This window comes from Pituophis catenifer, unplaced genomic scaffold, assembly GCF_029215685.1.
Source record: "Pituophis catenifer annectens isolate HBS135680 unplaced genomic scaffold, rPitCat1.0.hap2 SCAF_8, whole genome shotgun sequence".
NCBI classification, from domain to species: Eukaryota; Metazoa; Chordata; class Lepidosauria; order Squamata; family Colubridae; genus Pituophis; species Pituophis catenifer.
Genome location: NW_027256888.1, coordinates 15,796,281 through 15,810,077, shown reverse-complemented (window position 1 = coordinate 15,810,077; position 13,797 = coordinate 15,796,281). Strand labels below are relative to the sequence as shown.

The following is a 13,797-nucleotide window of genomic DNA, read 5'->3' as shown; positions in this document are numbered from 1 at the left end:
GTAGCAGTGGCGGCAAGAGAATCCACCCACCTCACCAGACATCATCACAGATTCGCCACACGCTCACAGTTCCAAACCGGTAGCGAAGGTAAGTGAAAACCACTACTGGTAGGGCTTGTATTCAGAATAATGGATCGAGGAACCATTTTGTTCCTAAAAAGACTTGGACTCCCTAATAGTTCCATGAGTTCTTGTCCAGAATGATTCAAAGTTGTTCTTCAGAAGCTAAAATAAGATTTCCTGTGTTAGTTTAGCTTAGGGAGCAAATCAGCTAAATGAAGTAATATTACAAGGTGAGGCAAATAGCAAATTTCTGTATATATTCCTCTGCTTTTGTCCAAGATAGAACTTTGAGAAATCAAATGAGCTTTTTTTTTTTTAAGGAAAAAACCAAGTCCAGTTGCCTTTTGAAAAAGCAGATTTGGGACATTGGCTGAGAACAAATTCTGCAAGCCTTCGCGGGCACCTCCCCCCACTCCCGTGACAATATCGTGCCCTCAGTGGCTAAGACATTGAGCTTGTCAATCAGAAAGGTCAGCGGCTCGAATCCCTAGTATGGGTCTCCTGCATGAGCAGGTCCCTTCCAACTCTGTTACTGTTACCTCTAATACAACCCCTGTTCAAGCAGGACACCCTATACCATTTCAGACAATGGTTGTTCAGTCTCTTCTTAGAAGCCTCCAGTGTTGGAGCACCCACAGCTTCTGAAGGCAAGTCATTCCACTGATTAATTGTTCTCACTGTCAGGAAATTTCTCCATAGTTCTAAGTTGCTTCTCTCCTTGGTTAGTTTTTATCTATAGCTTCTTGCCTTGCCTTCAGGTGCTTTGGAGAATAAATTCACCCCCTCCTCTTTGTGGCACCCTCTTACAATATTGGAACACTGCTATCATATCATCCCTAGTCCTTTTTCATCAAACTAGACATGCCCAATTCCTGCAATTGTTCTTTGTATGTTTTAGCCTCCAGTCCCCCATTCATCTTTGTTATTCTTCCCTAAACTCTTTTTAAAGTCTCAACATCTTTTTGGGCAGCTGCAGCACACTTCTCGCTCATATTCAAGTGTTCAGTTATTTAAGAGTTAAGTCCCAGACTATTTGCTTTCTTATTAGAAATCTTTCTATAGTAATGGAAAATTTTTAACAAATGCAAGTTGACCAGGTCAGCCCAAACACCAAGCCACCAGTCTAATGAACAGAAAACAGGACAAATATGTACTAATACATAATAAATGTTCCATCCATCTTCCATATAATCCACCCAATGTCTTCCAACTTGTCCTAGTAAGTATTCACTAAGTTAATATTACACATATTTATTAAGCATAATTTAGCTATATGAATTTTGAAATTACTGTCCTTTAAAGCATAGCATCAAAGCATATAAACTTAAAATACCTGTAAAAATTTCTACACTAAGTTTTTCTCTAACAATCTAGAGATGGGTTTTATTTTCTATTTATTGCAGGAACTTTCTAGAGAGAAATCAGTAAATACAATAAGAAGGAATGGTAGTAAAAATACCCAAATCATTAGGTCTTAAAAATTTAAGTGTATGTTATATCTATTATCTACATGTATTTATTCTCCTCAACAAATGCATGTGCTGTAGTATAAGTATTAAAGAAGTCGAAAACCAAGGACTGTTTTATTTCTAATCAGAAAAACTCCAAAATTCCTATTAGAGAATTTATTTTATTATGCCAGAAAAAAGGAAATCAAAATAGAACTGATTGCTGTTTTTTTAAATTCACTTAAGCTCTTCATCAAACTAGGTGTCAAATAAAAGAGAATGGAAAACTGCTGAACCTTGGAGACTGCATTAAGTCCAGCTATTAAGATGGAATATTGAGATAATAGAATGTAATGTAATTGTTTAGTAACTACTATGCAAATTTCAGAATGCATCTAAAACTATAGGATCAAAGCATACAATGGTGGATGTTCTTTTCTGAAAATAGACTATCCAAATGTGATCCAGATTTTTATCTCCATCATCCAGCAAAATCTACACATTATGTTTGTTAAAAGCTATATACAATGTAGGCTGATTGTGAGTAAGCATGAAAAGTAGCATTCCTAATTGACAGGGTTATGTATTCATTCATCATAAAACATTGTAACATAAAGAAAGATACTATTACTATACTATATCCAGTACTGGCTTTTTTCAAATGACATTTTTAACTAAGTAAATTCATTAGTATTCTATTATAATAATGTGACATTTAGCATCAAAGAAAGTTATTACCGTGTTTCCCCAAAATGAAGACCCAGTCTTATTTTCTTTTGATCCCTGTAAAAACGACTAGGGCTTCTTTTTGGGGGTCTAATTACTGACTCACCTCACGGTGGCACCGACAGCTCCACGCTGCTGCCCCATTTCTGTGGCCACTTGCCACCACTCACACGTGTGGTCCTTAGCCTCCATTCTACCATCAGAGCCTTATGGAAAGCTCTCTACACCTGAGAAACAGATTGCCACACATGGTGCCCTCTGTCTTCCATTTCTCTATCAGAACCTTCCGGAAAGCCCTCTGCAGCTGATAACAGAGCTCTGGATCAATCTGTTATCGGCTTCAGAGGGCTTTCCGGAAGACTGATGGTGAAACGGAGGCCGGGGGCAATGTGTGCTGTCAGAGTGCGCACAGGGTGGCAATTTTGAGACAACCCAGGAGCAAAATACAATAAACAGAGGTTTGTCTTTCATATAGTGGTTTATCTACAAGGAATGTATACATACACATACTAGGCAAAGTCAGGCAATCAATCAACTATAGCACAGAAGCACACACGGAGAAAGAGACGCCCTTACAGGGCCTCTCTTATATATACAGTCTCTTAAAGTCATATCAGCCCAAAAACCTTGTTGACTCATTCGCTGCCTTATATCATTATAGCAGCTGGTCAGGTCTTAAAGTATTTCCCTGACATGCTCGTCAATCCGGACCTCGTTTCTTGGTTGCAGTGGGCTTTCTGGAAGGCTTCTGATGGCAAACTGGAGGCTGGGGGTGACACACACAAGCAGTAGCAAGCAGCCGCAGAAGTGCGTCTGCAAAACAAAGCAGGTGTTGGGAGTGTGCAAGGCCTGGTAAGTAGGGCAGCTTCACCACCGTATCCCCACCCTAGCTTAATTTTTCCCCATGTTCCTCGTCCTATCACCTGCACCCGAGGTTGGACGAGATCTTAATTAGGGCTAATTTTGGAGATAGGGCTTAATTTTAGCACATGTATTCAAAAACATGATAGGGCTTCTTTTCAGGGTGGGTCATATTTTTGGGGAAACACGGTACACATTTTTGTAATATTAATTATTGGTATTTCAATTCATAATAGCTGTCTTTCAAAAGTTAAATATTTCCCAGTGAAATCTGATTTAATTGGTTACAGAATGTAAACTGTTATATACTTTGTTATTTATCCAACAAAATTCAAAACTAAAATCAGAATTCAAATATATACTTCATATCCAATTCCTTTTTAGACAAGATAGCTATGCTTTCTTCTATTACCACTTAGTAAGGGACCAAATTTAAGGGACAGTACAACTATCTTTTACTGTTAATTTTGCTAGCTTCATAGTTCCACTTCTACTTCGCATCTATTCTCTTTTGGATTTCCAGATCCCCGTTTTGTTTGAATGATTAATTACTGGGAGGAGATAAACAGCCCTCCAAACCTGAAGACCTCCAGGTTTTTTGGACCACACCTCATTCCATATAAACTGGAAACTAGAAATGTTATTATAGTAGTAATCAAACATGAATGGGGAGGGGGGGTCACAGAAGGCAGTCATAGATACTGTGCAAATAGGACTAAAGTTGGCTGTTTTGTAGTAGTGCTCTTCAACTTAATATCAATAGCAGTTTAGAGGAATGAGTTGCCAAACTATATCTGTTTGTCTGTTCGTGTGCATTAGCAGTTGAAAAATAAGGTTAATCAGGCTCTGGAATGTAATGATTAATCTCTATCCCTCTATATTGCAATTGCAATTAATAAATCACAAATGCACTCCAACCTGCTAATATCCTTAGCCGTATATGAAGAACCCATATTAACTGTTCTTTCTGATATCAGTTCTGGGGATAGTAACAATAAAAAAGAGATCTGGATCACATTTGAAAAGGAAATAAAAGTGGGTGAACCACATTTTTAAGAATCATCTCATCCGTGTCCTGAGACATAATTTTATACAACTGCTACTGGAAATATAAAACATTATCCAACAATTTTTGGCTCCTGATCTCATGTGATATTCAAGTTTTCACAAAGGAGTTGGGGAAATGGCAAGTTTTATTGTGATACAAGTTGAATGATGACTTTATATCTTAAAAACCATTTACTGTGACAGTTTCACTGATAATAGTTATCAATAAAAATAAACATGGAGTGATTATCATTTAACATATGGTATATGGAAACATATAAACTAATCTATTAGGAAATAATTCTCCCAAGAAGGAAAATTAATCTAATTTAACAATCTATCACTTTCTTCACTTTTTTGTTAATTAATGTCTTACACTTAAGATAATGCACTTTTATATTATTATTAAGTGTAAGACACTTAATAATAATATAAAACTTATACTTGCTTTAAATTCACTTTGTAAAAAGTAGATTCAAGGAGAATACCTAAAAAGATAACTTAAACAGCAGCTTTCACTTTACTGCTCACCATTATAAATATATAGAACATTAAAAGCACCCTTTTTATTTGTATAAAGATCATTTCTTACCTTGATCAAAGGATGTAAGCGGACTCCATGTACGAAAATAATCATCCTGCAGCAGAAAAAAGAAAGCAAATGTGCTTAGAATGGGAAAACGAGTGCAAACGCATGAATGGAGAAAGACAGAAATGCATAAAAGATATACAAACCTCAACTTCCTGCACATGGTGCGCAGCAAAAAAACACAAAGGAAAGATACAATTATCATATGGACATACTAATTGCAGGAAACACATCTTTGCTAATGAAAAAAATCAAAAGAATAAACAGCTAGTCCATAAACCAGATGGAAAAAAAGTATCTGAAATTGCGGAGATTTTTTATTCAGCAGTTATATTTCAATAGTTTCCAAACTTTGTCTTTCATTTTATATCATTACCAACTATTCTGACAGTTGCTTACACAAATTATCTTGTAAAAAATATTAAATGGTATGACTGGAAAACTTTCAATGCCAAATAGCAATCCATCTACAAGTACTTGATTAAAGTGCTTGCAGATCGTCACTCTACGTACTGCTTTCAAAGCTTATTGTTTACAAACTAAGTTTCTTTTTTTAAAAAAAATTATTTTATTTTTATTCGAACATCATCTTCCATTAAACTGTGTGCCATCTGAGTACAAATATTTTGTGCAAATATTTTATACAATAGCAATTATGATTTACAGCCATATTTATTATTTTATCTGTTCTTAATTTAATACTAATACTAATATATACCATACCTAATACTATAACAATCCTCTTCTTAACTTATTTAGCTTTGTTAAAACATTTTCTCTATTTCACTCATCTGTTTTTTTCATATTTATTCTCTAACCATTGATAAAATAATTCCCATATGTTATAATAATCAGATTTTTTTTCTTTAATTTCAAGTGTTAACCTATTCATTTCTGCACATTCTAATATATAATAAGTTTCAAATTTCATTTCATTGCCCAGGATAAACAAAAACAAAACTGAGTACAAAGCAGGGGTGAAATCCAGCGGGTTCTGACAGGTTCTGGAGAACCGGTAGTGGAAATTTTGAGCAGTTCGGAGAACTGGCAAATACCACTTCTGGCTGGCCCCAGAGTGGGTGGGAATGGAGATTTTACAATATCCTTCCACCAGGAGTGAGGAGGGAATGGAGATTTTGCAGTATCCTTCCCCTGCCACACCCACCAAGCCACACCATGCCCACCCAGCCACGGCCACAGAACCGGTAGTAAAAAAATTTGGATTTCACCACTGGTACAAAGCAACATACTGTTAATGTAAGTGCTATTAATTTTAGTGGCCTTCACCTGTATAATTTATAATTTATTGATTTATATAGCCATCCTAATGAACCCTGGACAGCATACTGGGATTAAAACACAAAAACAATATAATCCCTAGTTCCTAAGGATAAAATGAAAACCTCGTTCATAGAGGAACACCTGAACAGCAGTAGAGTTCACCTAATCTCCTGACCTAAATATCTGAAGTCAGGTCTTCAGCATCTTGCAAAAGTCTAACAGAGTCAAAGCATTCCTGATTTTTTGGTAGATGCTGTTCCACAGAGCAGATGCTGCCATTGAGAAGCAACACTTCTGGGCTTCAAAAAGATGACGCTGTTTCATAGAAGAGACACAAAATATGTCTTTTTGACTGAGAGCGGAAACAATAGGAAAGGTGGTCCCTCAACTATCAACCCAATCTCCTTATCATTTGAATTATTCTTTTTTGCATTATTTTGAACTATGATACAATAACTAATATTTCAAATTGTAAATATTTATGAAGTTGCCTAAAGAATTGTAGAAATAATTACAATTCTGATATTCCTAGACTTTGGCAAGTAACACCCAGAACTGAAGGCTACAGTGAAATAATCTGGAGGCACTGTGCACATATTTAAGCAATCATTTAGTAATCAATGTTCAGCTAAATATGCATGAACATTACAATTTAAAATTTAAAATCATTCTGATAACTGCTATCTATTATTAACTGTGAAAAGATTTCTTTCTTCACACAGATGCTATTCTGGAGAGAAAAATAGACCAATTAATTTGGAATATATCCATTCCTCATAAAATAAGGATACAGATATTTCCCAAAAATATGCAGAAAATTGCTTGAAGAAAATGATGCATGCTGCTGCAAGGATTTCTATTGTTATCTCAGTTTAGACACAGAGAGCAGCTCCTACCCAGAAACTTCACTGAAATAAATTGCTTAAGCCTCACATACATGTTTCTATAGTATTCCAAATAATTAATAGCTATATACCTAGGTATAAATTAATATAGACTAACATTCTTTTTAAAAGCATACTGGCTGAAAGTCTAGATTCAGCAATTATATGTGAAATTGCATTCAACATGAAATATGAAATTGTTGATCTGTCAGAAGGAAAATTTCAACATACAAAGCTGCAAGTAACTTAAACATAAATCAGGTAGACTGTATTTTTCCTTTATCTAATCATTCACATGGTGTGTACAGTGAAAAAGACAAAGTTATATACTTATAGAGATGTCCTCAAACATTTTTCAAAGAGCTGTCCGATCCTTTGCCAGATATATTGTATTTTTCGGAGTATAAAATGCATCGGAGTATAAGACACACCTTCGTTTTTGGGGAGGAAAATAAGAAAAAAGCTGACTGGCAGGTGGATCAACCCCCAGAATACCCCCAATCAGCTGTTCCCAGAGCTGAATTTTAGAAACAGATTCTTGGTTGTGAGCTCTGTGCCTTGCTTTTTTTTTTTTTTTTTTTTTTGGCTTTTTTTTTTCTGCCTCTAAAACTTCTGAATCTCTGTTTCAGAAAAAAACTGTCTTTTCTGCCCCTAAAAGCCTCCAAAACAGAGTTTCAGAAAAAAAGCCTCTGTAGCTCTGTTTGGGGGTTCTTTTCTGAAGCTCTGTTTGGAGTGTTTTTTTCTGAAGCTCTGTTTGGGGGCTTCTTTTCTGAAGCTTCATTTCTGATGCTTTTTTCAGCCTCTGAAACCTCCATTTGAGAAGCTGGGCAGGGCTACATTCGGAGTATAAAACGCACCCAGATTTTCACCCTCTTTTTTGGGGGGGAAAGGTGTATCTTATACTCTGAAAAATGAGCCTTGGTGGCACAGCAGACTAAAGTGCTGTTAAGTAACACCAGCTGCCTGCAATTACTGCAAGTTCAAATCTCACCAAGTTCAAGGTTGACTCAGCCTTCCATCCTTTCGAGGTAAGTAAAATGAGGACGTGATTTGTGGGGGCAATAAGCTGACTTTGTATAAAAAAAGAACACCGCTTGGGGGGGGCCGAAAGCTCTACTAAGCAGGTATATACAAAAGTATGAAGGCTATTGCTTAACACATTGTAAGCCGCCCTGAGTCTCCAGAGAAGGGCAGCATATAAATCGAACCAATAAATAAATAAAATACAGTAGGTGCCCTCAATATTTCAAAAAAGACTTTGCTCCCATGAATCTCCTTTGTTAAATACTCTTCTGAGTGCTTTGGTCAGATGTAATATATAGTCATGAGTTTTACAAAGATTAAGTTTGCTGATATGAACTAAAAATGCCACATATTTCTACCTCACACCAAAGCATAGCACTGAGGTAAGTGAGCAAAGGTAATACTCTTGGCGGCAATAGAGGTAGTCCTTGACTTATATGACCACAATTGAGCCCAAAATTGCTGTTGTTAAGTGAAACATTTGTTCAGTGAGTTTCGCCCCATAACCCCACAGTTATTAAGTGAATCACTGCAGCTGATAAGTTAGTAAGCCAGTCGTTAAATAAATCTGGCTTCTCCATTGACTTTGTTCACCAGAAGTTTGCCAAAAGTAATCACATGATTTTGGGACACACCAACGGTCATAAATATTAACCCGTTGCCAAGCATCTGAATTTTGATCACATGATCATGGGGATGCTGCAAAAAGCTGTGTCCTAAGTCACATATTTCAGTGCCATTGTAACCTTGAATAGTCACTAAATGAACTGTTGTAAGTCGAGAACTACCTGTATTTACATCCATACATTTCTTCAAAACAAAACTATATGCACAAAAAATCACCAAGCACTGTTAATACTCAAAAGAATTAAGGCATGGGAAAGAAAGATTATGGACCATAAAAAATGCAAAAGAAACTAACAATTTAAATTTAATTTAATTTGTATTTCCAGCAATACCTCTAAGCCTAAAAATATTCATATGGTTGATGGATGGCAATTACAACTCCAAATAAAGGGTAGGATGAAGTGGGAGAGAATATTTTAGGATGCTTGACTGAATGGTATGGAGTGACCGTACTTACTGGTTTGCCTTCTATAAATGTTTTCATTATGCTGACCATAGCTGCCATTTTATGACCATCCTCAACTCTTTTAAAATTTTAAATGGGTATTTTTATTATTTTATTTTATTTTATTTTTTATTTTATTTTTTTATTTTTTATTTTATATTATTTTATTTATTTATTTATTTATTTATTTTATTTTATTTTATTTTATTATTTATTTTATTGAAATTTTATATGCCCACCCACTGACATTACAAAAATTTATCATGGGTTAAGGTAGTAACCTAACCTTACCAACTTTAAGATGAGTGAACTTCAATTCCCAGAATTCCCAGCTAGCCACTCATCTTAAAGTTGTTAAGGTTGAGAAACATTGGATTAAGAGATTCTGGTTGAGTACATAAGAATACATGAACATGTGCATGTTTTTATTACTATTTCCTCTCTTTTCTTTATGCATGTAATTAAAAGAAAATTGGCATTCCTGGATTTTGCAGAAGGATCAAGTGGACCTTGGGGAAGGAGGAGGAAAGAATGGGAAAAAGGAAAGGAGTTAAATCAAGTAAATTGAAAATAGAAAATAGAAAGACTAGGCTGCAGAAAGAGAAAGTATATATCTTGTATAAAAATGTATTAAATTGTTAGAATACAACAGAGTGAATAGAAAATAAACAAAAGTAAAGAGGATAAAAATTGCATGGAACACATTGAAAACATAGTTTTAATAGTGCTGCAAAATTATAATCAGAAATACAAGAGGTAACTGACAAAATTAGTAAAATATATTGATTTTATATTGGGCAACAGATGTTGATACAAGACTTGTTGTTCAGCAGTGTTAAGAAATTAATGAATTAAAAAATGTTTACTGCCCATTTATTGATAGGAAAATAGGAAATAAGAAAAAGTGAATGGGCTTCAATTATTTATTTATTTATTTATTTATTAATTATCAAATTTCTATATTGCCTATCACACTTGCCCAATTCTGGTGATTTCATGGAATCTCTTCATGAATATTTAAGACTGCTGAATTAGGTAAGAGTGTATGTAATGAACATATGGATGCAAAGAATAAACAAAATGCTGAACATATAGTTCAGTACTGACAGTAAGTAAGAGGATGTGTTAAGTTTTCTTAGTTGATGAAAATATTTATAGATAAATGTACAGAAAATGCTAGTGGTGATGATAGAAGTATGCTACAACCAAAATATGTATTTAGATTAGCATTCAGATTAAGCTATACTGCTCAGAGAATTCAAATGATCTATAATGATTGTTAGATATACTATATGATACAATAACGGGTGTGGACTGAAAACCAATCCATGACCAAAGTAATTGTGTCTGAAAGGAAAAATCAAGGAAATCTTACAAGATAGTAGCAAATGGCAAAAAAAAAATAAAAAAAAATAGAGCAAGTAAATGATTTTGTGTGTTTTGATAGAATGTTTACAAAAGATAACAGAACAGATGGATAAATGTTAGAGATGATGTTCTACTATGAGGAATGAGAATTTGCTAAAAGAAACAAAAATGTCACTATGTAACAGCATGCATATTTATATTTTATTATATAAGTGAGAGTTGGATATTTCAGGAGAAATAGAAAAGTTGAAAACTGTAGGAACAGGTTACTTAAAATGCATGGGAGATACAGAAGAGGTAGTATTAAGAGACCACTTCCTTAGGTGGTGTTAGAATAATTCTTAGATAGAACTAAGAATTCTTAATTTTTAGATAGAGTTAAGAATTATCTAAGATAATTCTTAGATAGAATTAAGAGACCATTATATGTAAGGACCATCTCCTCTCTATGCACAAAACAAGGATTAAAGCCTGCTGGAGTATGTATGGGTCAACACAAAAGGAAAAACGAATGACACTGCTATAGCTTTATGCTTACAGACCACCCAACCAAGCAGAAGAAACAGTTGAACTGTTTGCTACCCAGTTAACAAATGTATGTAAAAATACACCACCATAGTAAGGGGGCATTTTAACTATTCTGGCATCAATTGGGAGACCAACTCTGCAACAAATGGGAGGTCAAGCAGGATCCTGACCAACACAGCTAACATGAAAATAAGCTAGGGCTAATTTTTGGGGTAGGTCTTGTTTTCAGGGAAACACAATATACACAATAATTTTAGACTTACGACCAGTCTCCTAATGACCATACAAACTTGTGACCTATCTGAAAAAGGTGACATAGCCCCCAGATTTGAAGTCCAAATAGTTGCACCAACCCACAGACATTTCAGGTTCTCGGCAACATGGCTACATGTACAAGTGTTTGCAGCATCCCAAGGTCATGTGACCGGTTGATGGGTGTTGCCAAAAACCAGCAGTTACTTCCAGTTTTTGGCAAAAACCATGCGATAGAAAGCACTGGATTTCTTAACAACCATTTTTTTTTAATTTGATTTATATGCCGCCCTTCTCCGGAGACTCAGGGCGGCTTACAATGTGTTAAGCAATAGCCTTCATACTTTTGTATATTTATACAAAGTCAGCTTATTGCCCCCACAACTGGGTCCTCAATTTACCTACCTTAGAAAGGATGGAAGGCTGAGTCAACCTTGAGCCTTGGAGAGATTCGAACCTGCAGTAATTGCAGGCAGCTGTGTTAATAACAGGGTGCTTTAGACCACTGTACTACCAAGGCTGGTAATGTCCATGGTGTTGGCACATACAACTGCTACAAAAATTATAAAGTTGGGTTGATTATTCATCCAACTCTTTTTATCACCATCATAATTTACAATGGTCATGGGCAGGTTCCATTACAGTCATAACAAGGGCTACCTCTACACAAAGAAAGAAAGAATAAGTTGAGAAGAAGCAAAAGACTAAAGTTCAATGCAGATGAAGTTGAGACCTTCAAAAAGAGAAAGATGAGGGAAAAAATGTATGAAAAATAAAAGATAATGCATGAAGGAACAGATGGACATAGAAGGAAAGATAGAAACTTCCATTACCATATCCTCTAGATCTCTAACTGAGAACATTATTAGAGAAGTGTATTGATAAATATTTCAAAGGTAAGAGGATAATTTTTCTAACCTATCCAGAGCTGGGAAAGAAAGAGACAAAGAGAGGCAGAAACAGAAAGGGACTATGACACATGTATGGATTATATGTTTAAGAAGAAAATATACAAAAATTAGTAGCAGGGAGCATGGATTGATCTGCAGATTTATTAAGTATTTAAGTTTATGTAAATTACCTGATCAAACAATAATCATCTTTTAATGACTCCATAATCCCTTGTGCAGGTGCAGTCTGGGCAACTGAATGGAGCTGAGTGTTTTCTGGCTGGATGCCCTTCCTGTCGCCAATGAGGAGATATATTCAGCAGATATAGTCTCATCATGCCCAGAGAAATATCTGCCTCTACCTAAGATCGAACTCACAGCCTCCCAATTGTGAGGCAAGAGCTTCACCTCTAGGCCACTGCACCAACATAAATATACAAAAGTATGAAGGCTATTGCTTAACGCATTGTAAGCCGCCCTAAGTCTCCGGAGAAGGGTGGCATATAAATCAAATTAAAAAAATAAAAAAAAACATAAAAAAAACATAAACCCATAACTATACTAAATTCATTTAACTTGTTTTATTTTGTTTTACATCCCTTTACATTTTAAACCGAATTATTCGCTTTTTGTGGTGAGGCTCTGTGTAACAATTCAATGGACAAAAGTAACTGGTCAATAAATTAAGTTGGACACTCCTGCCTTATGGATTTTGGGATTGCTTAGTGATTATAAGTTTTGAGACCAGAGATGTACATGAATGGATTTTAAATAATTCTACAGCATAATGTGTATCTTATTACATAAAAGTAGTCAGGTCCTTATTACATCACATTCATGTTAATTGGCTAGTGCTTTTTTGTGAAAAAAAACAACAGATTGAATGAGCTCATGTTTTAAAACCATGCCTAATTAGAATCTCCCACTGGTCATAAAAAATGGAAACTATTACTTTCAGTTCAGTAATTGCACAGCAATAATTTTTTCAGCCTTAAATTCATCATTACATGTTTAAGTGAAGTGAAACTAGTTACAAGTAATTATTTTAAAAATTATTTTAAAATATTTTTTGCACTCTGAATAGTTTTTTTCACTCTGAATAGTTTTAAGTACTATATTGTTTTACAACTCCCTAAAATCTTTTTTGTTGCTCAACCTGTACAGTTTATTTTTCATCTTTATTTTGAACTCTATCATTTCAGAGACAAAATTATTTCAAAAATTTGTACTACCAGAAATGAAATGTGTTCTATATGGGAATGCCCTTGAAGACAATATGGATAATCAAGAATCCAGTAGCATGTGCAATATGTCATGGTACATGCATGTATCTCCACTGTTTCATGAACTGCACTGGATACCAAGCAGCTTCTGGATATGATTCAAGATTCTTGTTATCATCTATAAACCCCTTTATAGCATTGGTCTGGCTACTTGAAGAACTGCTTAATTTATATATTTCTCCTGTTTGGTAAGGTCATGTAGAATGGACATGTTCTCAGTCCTGTTGATCAAATGTTATCTTACAAGACCCAGGAAGCATTTCTTCTTGATGATGGATCCTAACCTGAGGAATAAGATCCCCCATAAAAATCTGTGGCAGCAGCCTCTGTTGACTTTCTGCAAACTATTAAAAACATGGTTGTTGTCCCAGATCTTAGGATAGGATGGTGGTGAAATCCTTTGTGACATTTTGTGTTTGTATTATGGAATCGGTCTTTCTTTCAGGTATTTGGACCATGGTCCAAAAATCCAAAGTTCTCCC

General features: G+C 35.1%; 1 protein-coding gene across 1 annotated transcript in view; it reads right to left on the bottom strand.

Annotated features, from left to right (window-relative positions):
• Positions 1–13,797, bottom strand: part of SPOCK3 (SPARC (osteonectin), cwcv and kazal like domains proteoglycan 3) — a 163,213-nt gene that overhangs the window by 109,109 nt on the left and 40,307 nt on the right. The window contains exon 3 of the mRNA XM_070948112.1: positions 4,738–4,783. Coding sequence (XP_070804213.1) covers positions 4,738–4,783 — 46 coding nt within the window. The remainder of the gene's footprint in view (positions 1–4,737; positions 4,784–13,797) is intronic.